Below are 12,607 nucleotides of genomic sequence, written 5' to 3' on the forward strand. Positions count from 1 at the left end.
TCAACGGCTCTTCCTGTTTACATCGTGATCAGCCATGATTGGACACGGCTGATCACATGGTAAAGAGTCTCCGCCGGAGGCTCTTTACCAAGATCGGAGATGCAGGGTGTCAAGCTGACACCCCGCATCACCGATCGCCGCGATGCGCGCCCCCACGGGCGCGCGGCGGCTGTTATCCTGCAGGACGTCAATAGAGGTCCAGTCAGGATTTCAGAACCACTTCCCGGACATCAATATACTATTGACCGGGCGGGAAGTGGTTAACGACGTGAAAAACACGCGCATGCTCAGAAGCAAGTTATGAGATGGGAGCGCTCGTTCTGGTAAAACTAGCGTTCGTAATGGAGTAAGCACATTCATTACACTGTAACAGAAAGAAAAGCGCGAATCGTCTTTTACTAACATGAAAGCAGCCCCAAGGGTGGCGCCATCCGCATGGTACTTCCTCTTTATAGCGCCGTCGTACGTGTTGTACGTCACCGCGCTTTGCTAGAGCATTTTTTTTTTCATGATCGTGTGTGGGCAAGGCCGTTTTAATGATGAAGTTGAAGAAAAAACTTTGTTTTTTACATCCCGAAAAATGATTGTGTGTACGCGGCATCACACATCTCTTCTGGTTGAAGTGATCCTTCATGGAATAAAAAGCAATCCCAGAACTGTATGATAATGTTTCCAGTGTGTGATAATTCGAGATTTTCCTAGCTTGTGACGGAAAATATTAATTATATGAAGACAGGAGGCGAGTATCTTATGCATTATCTTTCTTTATTAATGCCCATAGCAGAAATACAACTTTTTCAGTAATTTCAAGTAGAAAAACGTTTAACTGAAAGAAAAAGAAAAAACTACAACACCCAGCAGCCCTCAGGCTGGGTCTGCCAATCATGAGGCAGGACAGCCGGCATATAAGGGGCTGCCTCCTTAGACCCTTCCTCTTTCTTGAGGCGAAACGGCAGGGAACCTGGAATAGAAAAACAGTTCGAAACATCGGGAGCCTGGCAAACTGGAACTTCTGTACAGGATTCAGTCGACGGCATCCATGCTCCGGATCCGGAACGCAGTAGGAACCTCCACTTTCGGTCTGTGGTGAACAAAAACCCATGGATCGAAACGGGAACCGTAATCCCAACGGTGATATTGAAAAACAGAGTCCCGGAACGTATCAGCCTCCGACTTTTAGGATGCGTGATGCAATGACCTAGAACGAGAGAGACAACATCGTGATAGGGTTGGGTTGGGAGGGAAGATACTCGCCTCCTGTCTTCATATAATTAATATTTTCCGTCACAAGCTAGGAAAATCTCGAATTATAAATCAGACAGGAGGCTCATATCTTATGCAAGTTCAAAGCTACAACAAGGCATATATGAATGATAACAGTCGATAAAAACTACAAAACTGACATAGATATGTGTTCCTCCGGTCTAAAGCAGAATTGGTGGAAGGCGGTCGGGACGACCAGTCTGCCGCTAGCAGTAGGTCCTAGAGGGAGTCTACCGAGGTGATGACCTAAATAGCCACCGCCCCTCAGGAGGAGTGGGCACCAACCAGGGTCATGTCAAACCCTGTCATTCCCATAACCGACCGTACCCCTCTGGCTAGCGTAGCCGAGGAAACCGGGAAATGAGGTTTAACGTAGGAACGAGGAGTAGGGAGAATTGCGAAGATTGCAGCGGGCCGTCAAGGACTCATAAGTCTGTGGACAGCGGATCACGCACAGGTGTGGATGCGTGGAGAAGAGCGGGTAGAAAACCGATTGAAGTCCCGTCTTTGTCCTAAGAACTCCGGAAAATCTGACTCTGAGGCGAGAACTGACGCCTGGAATGTCCAACATCCGGACGCCTGACACCCGTTAGGCGGAATCAGATACGAGAGGGCCTTAAGCTTGAAAGGCAATAACCTCAAAGACAGAGTGTCATTGTCCCCCCCAGTCCGAGGGCATGGTCAGGGCCTTGGTCACACCCAAAGAGTGCTGATACTTTGGGCGAGATGGGCGTGTCAAACTTAACGCCTACCAAGTCGGTACACCGACGGATGTTTACCCACTGGACAAGTCTACAAGGGAGCGGTAGGCTGAGATCGCAGAGCGATAGACGTTAAGGGAGCTATAGGGCCTCCCGGAATGAAAAGTCCGCCCGACAATTGGCCACTACAGACCCAGGCGCCTGAACGGGATCAACCTGTCGTTGATCACACCAAGGAACCCAGAGACCCCCGGCTGATCGAGATGCCGATCTAGTCCCGGGTCCGGGCCAAGGCAAGGGGATCCCCAGTCGTTCTTGAAGAGTCGCTGTCCGCGACCGGCACCCCGAAACCAACCCTGTGAAGAGAGGGAGGATGTGTTTCGTGAGTAGAGGGTGCCGATCCCCCTTCGGACCGGTAAGGAGATGAGGGGAGTGAGGAAGCAACCTGGGGAGATCCACAGTCATCCCCCGAAGGGGGGGGGGAAACCCTGGTTGTGTCGGCCACCGCGGAGTGAACCGCACGACTGATGCTCTCCGGTTTGCTATGAGAAGGAGGACCCTGAGGGTCATCGGGAACGGGGAGAAACGCGAATGTGTCCCCTGTGACCAGGTTGGTCGAGGGCGTCCACAGTGTGCGCCTCCGTATCCGGCCCCCGGTTGTAAAAACGCGGGAGCTGATGGATGAGACGAGAGGCGAACGGGTCCATAGAGAGGGATCCCTTAAGTGAGCGAGGGCCAGGAACACTGGTCGGTGCAGTCGTCAATCGCTGGAATCGGCCAGGTAACGAGCATTCCAATCTGCCCCATATTGGAATAGTCTGGGCTATATTCCGCAACCATAACGATGCTGCGTTCCAGGTAGAAGGGCCCGAAGTCTTAACTAGATCCGTTAGGACTGGGTCTGGGGCCCCCCGAGCGATCGACGTACTGCACTGCGGTTACGTTGTCTATATGCGAGAATACACAGCAGGTTGATGTGTGTGGCAGTAGACTCCTGATGGCAAGAAGGCCGCCAGGATTCTAGTGATGATGTGCAGTAGAGATTCCTCTGCGGACCACGTCCCTCCTGTGGACGAGGGGCTGCACCGAGTACCCCAGCCGAGGCGGCTGGCATCCGACCCTATGACGGAATCCGGTGCAGAATTGAAGATGGTCTCGCCGTTCCGTTCTACGGCATGACGTAATCACCACCGTAGTTCCACCCTGGCTTCTGCGTCCAAGGCGACTTCGTCTGCATAGCGAAGCCCCTAGCGAAGGTGTAGAGTTTCGAGTCTCTGGAAGGCTCGATAGTGAAGAGGGGCTGGAAAATGGCCTGGATTGACGCCGATAACAGGCCGACTAAGCGAGCCAGTCCACGTAAGGACACCCGTTGTTTGCCTCGCGTGATACTTGTCTCTTTGCAGACGGCGGCTAATTGGTCATGGGCAGCCGAAGGATCGCTCGGTTGGTGTCCACCAAGAACCCCAAAAACCCTATCTCCTGAGATGGGGAGAGAATAGATTTCTCGTGATTTAAGAGGAGTCCCCGATCTTAAAGCGATCCGACCGTCCAGGAGGCGTGTTTGTGCGTCAGACGAGGAGAACGAGCCATTAAGAGTAGGTCGTGCAAGTAGATGCTCCACCTCACCCCTGTTCCACAGGGTTCAGTAATTTGATGAGATCTCACAAGTTAACATTGGGCGATAACCGCCCCACTTTTCCCTGACCAGGAAGATGTTGTTGAGGAAGCCCGAGGGAGTGGATCCACCTCTACTATCGCTTGTTTGGTCCAAGGTCTTGCAACTCGTTGGCTATTAGGACAGTGAACAGGTTTGAAAACCCGAATGGGATATCAGGTCCATGTCTGGTGATCCCGAATAACGTGTCTTCGGCGGTCGATCCAGGTTCTGATTCGGCCAGGTGGGACAGCTGGGGTCAAGCTACCCTAGGATTGAGCGGCGGCGTTCTGTCGAACACGTAGTGCACGCGTATCCCAGGGGGCAAACTGCCCGTTGGGTCCCACCCTTAAGTTGGGCTAGGTCAACCGGCTGTACAGAGGCGGTAGCCTGCTCACTAAGACGTAGGGTATGGTGATAGATCCAAAAGAACTAAGACCCTGTCCTGTGTGGTCTTAAAAAGGGCCCTCTCTATTCCCTTCTAGGAATACTTCCCGTGCTTGGTGAGATACCTCAAGAGTATGGGTCCACCTCGGGAGTGTGCACAACCTTATTTGGCAAAGGAAGGACGGGTATTCCGCCTTCGACTTGTTTCGGTTAGCTCTACCGACCGATCTCCGTGTCCAGTATTCGATATATTGGGCCACCTCAGGTAGGGGTGCCCAGTCACCGGAGCGTGGATGGCTAATCGCCCCCTGATCGAAAAGTGGCTCTCCACGAGAGTCCAATGATGGTTCACCCTGGGACACAGGGTTGGCGTCGTCATGAAGCGACATGTGCCCACTGCTCTCATAATCATCCTCAGACTCAAGGTGTTAGCCGTCTCGGACTCCGCTAGAAGAATCCACGAATGAGTCTGGCTTAGTCCGTCTAGCGGACCGCTGCCTCTGCATGTGCATCTCCCCGAGGCTCGGGGGTCGATTGGAGTCTGGGAGGGCAGTGGGTCGGCAGTCCTGGGAGGGTACTGCCTGGGACATGTTATTTACTTCCCTTGTCAGGGAGTCGGAGGCCACATTAACGTGGCGGTGTCATTTGGACACCTTGCCCTACTTAGGGGCGGTATACCATTGCCGGATGGTCCGGACATAGGGGGTGCAGGCGGGTTGGAACCGACGCCATGGTAGCCTGGATGGACCTACCGCTTAGTTCTTGAACCTGTGCCGCACTGAGGTAGGCTCGGCCTGTCAGGACTGTGTCCACCCCGACAGGGGCGCTAACAGGGGTAAGGTCCAGTCGCCAGCCACAGGAGAAGAGTCTGCTGTCTGCGGACAACACCGTAAAACAGCACAGTAACACATGGAAAACATGTACAGGAACATGTTATAATTTATTTCTTTGTTCATTTATATAAATATTTATTTAATGATTAGATTTTTGGTTTATCCATATTTATATTAATTATTTATTCGGATAAATGAAATAACTATCCTAGGGAATAAATTCCCCAGAACATGAACTATTGAGCATATATATATTTATTTAATTAGATTTAGATTAGTTAAAATTATTTCATTTAATTTGTTTATTTATTGGAGAGGTATACATTCCAGGGAAGGATTCCCCAGAAACATGAACTGCTGAGAATAAATATATATATTTATATAGTTAGATTTTATTAGTTAAATTATTCAGATGATTTTATTAAATTTATGTATTCTTGGGAACATGATGATTAAGTAAATCCTGTTATCGAGAACGATCGCAGGTTCCTGCCTCCAACACCGCTAGGTATGACAGCTTGCGGTGGGAGGAGAGTCAGGCGAGGAGAGCCTGACGAGATTTCCACTCCAGAGGCGAAGTCTCGCGAGACTACGGCCTCTGGAGTCACTATTGAGCCGAGGGTGTGCGGGACAGAGCGGTCGATGAGGTCCGCTCTTTCCCGTCCCGTTCGGCGATCTGGGGGGGGGGGAGGACGCCGAGGTGTCTCCCAGGTCTCGAGGGACACCGATGTGACGGCGAGTGAGGAGAGGAGCGGCCGCGGCGGAGACCCCGCCCCCCGACTGAGCGCGTGAAGGCGAGCGTGGGGAGGAAGGAGGGGAGGGACAGCTGCCCAGAGATGGCGCCCGCTGAGGGAGTGAAGGGAACAGCACGGACCCCGCACGGAGGACGCCGCAGTGTTCCGGCGCCAAGGAAGGGGGAAGCCCCAGTCAGGATGACCTCGAGTAAGGAATAAAAATTAAAGGTTTCAAACATGGCTGAAACATAACTACCTGACACCGTGCGGTGTCAGGGAAAACAGATATAAAACGCAAATCGGGAATACCATTACACAAATATCCAAGTAAAACAGTCAAAGTAAAACAGTCAAAGTATCCAACAAAACTACCTGACACCGGGACCTCCGGTATCAGGGAGACAGGTATAAAGAACGCAAAATCGGGGAAATACCAGGAAAAACCCCCAATAATCCACAATATTTTAAATAAATCAATCAAAGATTCAACCAAATTATCTGACACCACATTCGGTATCAGGGACAATATATGTATACAAATCAAGTTACATGAAATACTTATCTTGTATGCTCTGCCATGAGCAGAAAGAAAGAGGAAGGGTCTAAGGAGGCAGCCCCTTATATGCCGGCTGTCCTGCCTCATGATTGGCAGACCCAGCCTGAGGGCTGCTGGGTGTTGTAGTTTTTTCTTTTTCTTTCAGTTAAACGTTTTTCTACTTGAAATTACTGAAAAAGTTGTATTTCTGCTATGGGCATTAATAAAGAAAGATAATGCATAAGATATGAGCCTCCTGTCTGATTTATAATTATGGATTTAGTGATAATTACATCAATATGAAGTGTGAGGGGCTGAGAACATTCATCAGCTGACATATCAGAGCCGATCTCACACCCCAACTCAACTTGACGCCTTTCCCAAATTTCGCTGCCAGCGAGTCCCGCGCGATGGAGGGCCGAGTCAGACTTCCCGGAGACATTACAAAGTTTACAAAGAGCTTTTCTGGCAGATGATTCTTCTTAAAGGATAAGCACACTTTAACCACTTAAGGACCAGACCAATATGCTGCTAAATGACCCAAGGGGTTTTTACAATTTGGCGCTGCGTCGCTTTAACAGACAATTGCGCGGTCGTGCGACGTGGCTCCCAAACAAAATTGGCGTCCTTTTTTCCCCACAAATAGAGATTTCTTTTGGTGGTATTTGATCACCTCTGCGGTTTTTATTTTTTGCGCTATAAACAAAAATAGAGCGTCAATTTTGAAAAAAATTCAATAATGTTTACTTTTTGCTATAATAAATATCCCCCAAAAACATATATAACATTTTTTTTCCCTCAGTTTAGGCCGATACGTATTCTTCTACCTATGTTTTGTAAAAAAAATCGCAATAAGCGTTTATCGATTGGTTTGCGCAAGATTTATAGCGTTTACAAAATAGGGGATAGTTTTATTATTATTATTTTTTTTTTACTACTAATGGCAGCGATCAGTGATTTTTTTGTGACTGCGACATTATGGCGGACACTTCGGACAATTTTGACACATTTTTGGGACCATTGTCATTTTCACAGCAAAAAATGCATTTAAATTGCATTGTTTATTGTGAAAATGACAGTTGCAGTTTGGGAGTTAACCACAGGGGGCGCTGTAGGAGTTAGGTTTCACCTAGTGTGTGTTTACAACTGTAGGGGGGTGTGGCTGTAGGTCTGACGTCATCGATCGAGTCTCCCTAATAAAAGGGATCACATGATCGATGCAGCCGCCACAGTGAAGCACGGGGAAGCCGTGTTTACATACGGCTCTCCCCGTTCTTCAGCTCCGGGGAGCGATCGCGAGGGGGCGGCTAGAAACGAATAGCTGTGCCCTTGTCCTGGGTCGCTCCTGAAGCCACGGGAACCGCCGCATGTACCGGGGGGGGGGTCCAGATTGGACCCCCGACCCACGTCTAGGCAGGGACGTACAGGTACGCCAATGTGCCTGTCCGTGCCATTCTGCCGACGTAAATGTACATGCGGCGGTCCGGAAGTGATTAAAACAAAGTGCACCTATCTTCCCCCCCTTCTCATTATCTAACCTAACCCACTTATCCCAAATGATCTGTAATGCCGCGTACACACGACCGTTTTTCGGGTTGTAAAAAATGACGTTTTTCAGGCTCTAGAAAAAAAACAAAGTTTTTTTCAACCCGATCATTAAAACGGCATTGCCTACACATGATCGTGAAAAAAAAATGCTCTAGCAAAGCGCGGTGACGTACAACGCGTATGACGGCACTATAAAGGGGAAGTTCCATGCGGATGGCGCCACCTTTGGGGCTGCTTTAGCTGATTCCGTGTTAGTAAAAGACGATTCGCGCTTTTCAGTCTGTTACAGCGTGATGAATGTGCTTACTCCATTACGAACTGCAGGAGTGGTGACTTCACACAGGGACTCTGCAGGGGTGGTGACTTCACACAGGGACTCTGCAGGGGTGGTGACTTCACTCAGGGATACTGCAGGAGAGGTGACTTTACTCAGGGACTCTGCAGGAGCGGTGATTTCACTCAGGGACTCTGCAGGGGCGGTGGCTTCACTCAAGGACTCTGCAGGGGCGGTGGCTTTACTCAGGGACTCTGCAGGGGTGGTGGCTTCACTCAGGGACTCTGCAGGGTTGGTGACTTCACACAGGGACCCTGCAGGAGCAGTAACTTCACTCAGGGACTCTACAGGGGCGGTGACTTCACTCAGGGACTCTGCAGGGGTGGTGGTTTCACTCAGGGACTTTGCATGGGTGGTGACTTCACTCAGTTTCTCTGCAGGAGCAGTGATTTCACTCAGGGACTCTGCAGGGGCGGTGGCTTCACTGAGGCACTCTACAGGAGCAGTGACTTCACTCAGGGACTCTACAGGGGCGGTGACTTCACTCAGGGACTCTGCAGGGGTGGTGGTTTCACTCAGGGACTTTGCATGGGTGGTGACTTCACTCAGTTTCTCTGCAGGAGCAGTGATTTCACTCAGGGACTCTGCAGGGGCGGTGGCTTCACTCAATGACTCTGCAGGGGCGGTGGCTTCACTCAGGGACTCTGCAGGGTTGGTGACTTCATTCAGGGATTCTGCAGGGACAGTGACTTCACTCAGTTACTCTGAAGGAGCAGTGACTTCACTCAGGGACTCTGCAGGGGCGGTGGTTTCACTCTGGGACTTTGCATGGGTGGTGACTTCACTCAGGGACTCTGCAGGGGCGGTGGTTTCACTCTGGGACTTTGCATGGGTGGTGACTTCACTCAGGGACTCTGCAGGGGCGGTGCTACCAACAGCTCTGCTACACGGCTTCATATGGGGAATCCTAACGCTATTAACTCATTGGTTGGCAATCTTCTCCCCCACATTGCGGTGATTTCCTTTTAGCCGGTAAATATGACCCCTCTTTTCCTCCCCCCCCCCCCCCCCCCCGGCACAGGTTGGAATAATGGTAGCAGTGATATAACATGAAGAATGACATACATGGAGTATATACCGTATACAGTTCACATTTGTGTTTACCCGCTGTGCCAGAGATTAGAACTTGCTGATCCCACCAAACTGACAGAGCAGCAACGACAAGAGCAGTTTTCCGATGAACATAATGTGCGGCAGATTGTTCTCCATCTTCCGTATGTTGCTGCCAAAGAGAAATCTACAGAATACACTTTGTAAGGAGGGCCGGCAAAGCATCGGAGCGCGTACTGGATCTTCCAGGCGTTGGCAAGCATGCAGATTGCGGTACAGAGGGTGTTATTGGACTCCGGTAGGATCACCCGGCAGTCAGTGTGCAGCAGGGCTGGACACATTAATATAGAATCTAGACATCTAATCTAGGAGCCAGCTGGGGCTCCAAAAGAGGGTCATACATTATGATTACATAGAGACTCACAGGGCGATCCTCAAACTAAGTACGCTTGGCCTGTTTCCTATCTCACTGATTGCGCCGAGCAAAGTTCTGCACATGCCCAGTGAGAAGCAGATTCGTGCGCGCATGCGCAGTACGGCCGGCCCTTCATTTGCATGGGGTCACGGCTCATTACAATGAAGCACGCCCACTTCCTTCCCACTTGCAATAACCCCGCCTTACGCCTCAGGATTTAAGTTACGCCGCTGTATGGTCTTGGCCACCGTGCTGCAGCTCAGTTTCAGGGTATTGGCAATCTTCTTATAGCCTAGGCCAGTGATGGTGAACCTCGGGACCCAAGATGTTTTAGAACTCCATTTCCCATGCTGCTCAACTACACTGCAGAATGCATGAGATATCATGGGAAATGTAGTTCCAAAACACCTGGGGTGCCGAGGTTCACCATCACTGCCCTAGGGTCTCTGCTAAAAAAACATATATAGGGGCAGATTCAGGTAGGGAGTGCGTAACTCTGTGCAGGCGTAGCGTATCCTATTTTTACGCTACGCCTCCGCAACTTTGACAGGCAAGTGCATTATTCACAAAGCACTTGCTCCGTAAGTTGCGGCGGCGTAGCGTAAATTGGCCGGCGTAAGCCCGCCTAATTCAAATCTGTAAGATGTGGGCGTGTTTTATGCAAAGTCATCGGGGCCCCTACGTAAATGACGCTTTTTACCAACGGCGCATGCGCCGTCCGTGAAAGTATCCCAGTGCGCATGCTCCAAATTAACCCGCAAAAAAACAATGCTTTTCGACGTGAACGTAAATTACGCCCAGCCCTATTCGCGAACGACTTACGCAAACGACGTAATCGACGGAAAATTTGACGCTGGCCCAACGTCCATACTTAACATTGGCTGCGCCTCATATAGCAGGGGTAACTTTACGCCGGAAAAAGCCTTACGTAAATGGCGTATCTGTACTGCGACGGCCGGGCGTACGTTCGTGAATAGGCGTATCTAGCTGATTTACATATTTCTAGGCGTAAATCGGCGTACACGCCCCTAGCGGCCAGCGTAAATATGCAGTTAAGATACGACGGCGTAGGAGACTTACGCTGGTCGTATCTTATACAAATTCTGGCGTATCTGATTCTTTGAATCAGGCGCTAAGATACGACGCCTCACACTCAGAAATACGACGGCGTATCTGGGGATACGCCGTCGTATCTCCTACCTGAATCTGGCCCATAATGTTTGGGGGTTCTGAGTAATTTTCTAGGAAAAAAAAATGCAGATTTTTTATATGTAGGAGAGGAGTGTCGGAATAGCCCCGGTATGGAAGTGGTTAAGGATTATATCGGTTCGATGCTTTAGCTAGGGAATATTTTTACCAGTTTTCGGTGCAGATTGTTGCGTGTTGTAGGTTTAGCTGGCAGGCTGTTTATTATGTCATACATCTAGAAGATGGGCAGTGGTGTGGGGGTGGTGGCGCTGTCTAAGTGGAGGCTGATATTACCCAGAGGTAGTATGAGCAAACTATATGGACTTCAGAATAAATGTGTGTCCTGAATATAGTGCCTCTTACAGTATGTGATGTGCCAGTGGTAAAATTACTTAGGTGTGGCTAAGACCACATGCTCTAGTGTACAAATAAGTATATAACGTTGAACAACAGTATTAATACTAAAAAGTGATAGCATACAGCATGAATGCCAAAAAGTGTGTCCAAAAAAGTAAAAAAATCCACAAAATCCAAAAAAGTGTCTATAAGTTCAAAGAAGAATATATATAAAATTATATATATATAAAAAACACACCAATCCGGGTGTAAACCGGTATAAATAATATAAATAAACAGCAGTCCAGAGTGATAATGGTGACAATGTGACTCTCCAAGTAGGTAGGTGATCACAATATGCAGTGGTGCAGTGATGCGAAGTGGGTCCGGTGCTCCCCCTCCTGGGTCCCTACTCACCAGAGGCCCTCACCCCTGCAGGGGTAAAGTGCATAAAGGATATCCCACCGACTCGGGTCCTCGCTCTCCTATTAGGTCCTACGGTCCAGCTGGTACCAAACAGATCCTGGGTGACCGGATTCCTCCAAGGGATGAAAAAAAGGTCTCATAGAGTAGTGGGTTCGGGTTCCAGTGGGTAAGTTTTATTGGTACAGCCAAAGGCTTATACTAATACAATGTATACAAATATATATATGCACAAAAATAAAAATATATATATGTATAAAAATGGATTAAAAAATAAAATAAAATAAAAACTGGGGCCAAATAGAATGCTTGTGGATACAAGCAGACAGTTGGCTATATACTGACAAGCTTCCCAGCACAGCACAAACTCCACAAAAGAGAACCAGCGTGGGAACGGCGTGCGTTCCACCAGGTAAACAGCTGGTTAGTCCAGGAAGTGCGTGCGGGCGTGCGTGTATCCGCTTTACGCACGTTTCGTTCTCTTACCGCTTCAGAAGACGTAAGAGAACGAAACGTGCGTAAAGCGGATACACGCACGCCCGCACGCACTTCCTGGACTAACCAGCTGTTTACCTGGTGGAACGCACGCCGTTCCCACGCTGGTTCTCTTTTGTGGAGTTTGTGCTGTGCTGGGAAGCTTGTCAGTATATAGCCAACTGTCTGCTTGTATCCACAAGCATTCTATTTGGCCCCAGTTTTTATTTTATTTTATTTTTTAATCCATTTTTATACATATATATATTTTTATTTTTGTGCATATATATATTTGTATACATTGTATTAGTATAAGCCTTTGGCTGTACCAATAAAACTTACCCACTGGAACCCGAACCCACTACTCTATGAGACCTTTTTTTCATCCCTTGGAGGAATCCGGTCACCCAGGATCTGTTTGGTACCAGCTGGACCGTAGGACCTAATAGGAGAGCGAGGACCCGAGTCGGTGGGATATCCTTTATGCACTTTACCCCTGCAGGGGTGAGGGCCTCTGGTGAGTAGGGACCCAGGAGGGGGAGCACCGGACCCACTTCGCATCACTGCACCACTGCATATTGTGATCACCTACCTACTTGGAGAGTCACATTGTCACCATTATCACTCTGGACTGCTGTTTATTTATATTATTTATACCGGTTTACACCCGGATTGGTGTGTTTTTTATATATATATAATTTTATATATATTCTTCTTTGAACTTATAGACAC

General features: G+C 49.1%; 1 protein-coding gene across 1 annotated transcript in view; it reads left to right on the forward strand.

Moving 5' to 3' along the window:
* The first annotated feature begins 9,045 nt into the window (after positions 1-9,045).
* Positions 9,046-12,607, forward strand: part of ARHGAP39 (Rho GTPase activating protein 39) — a 175,782-nt gene continuing 172,220 nt past the window's right edge. Inside the window, exon 1 of the mRNA XM_040354714.1 lies at positions 9,046-9,242. Coding sequence (XP_040210648.1) covers positions 9,046-9,242 — 197 coding nt within the window. The remainder of the gene's footprint in view (positions 9,243-12,607) is intronic.

Source organism: Rana temporaria, chromosome 5 (assembly GCF_905171775.1).
Source record: "Rana temporaria chromosome 5, aRanTem1.1, whole genome shotgun sequence".
NCBI lineage: Eukaryota > Metazoa > Chordata > Amphibia > Anura > Ranidae > Rana > Rana temporaria.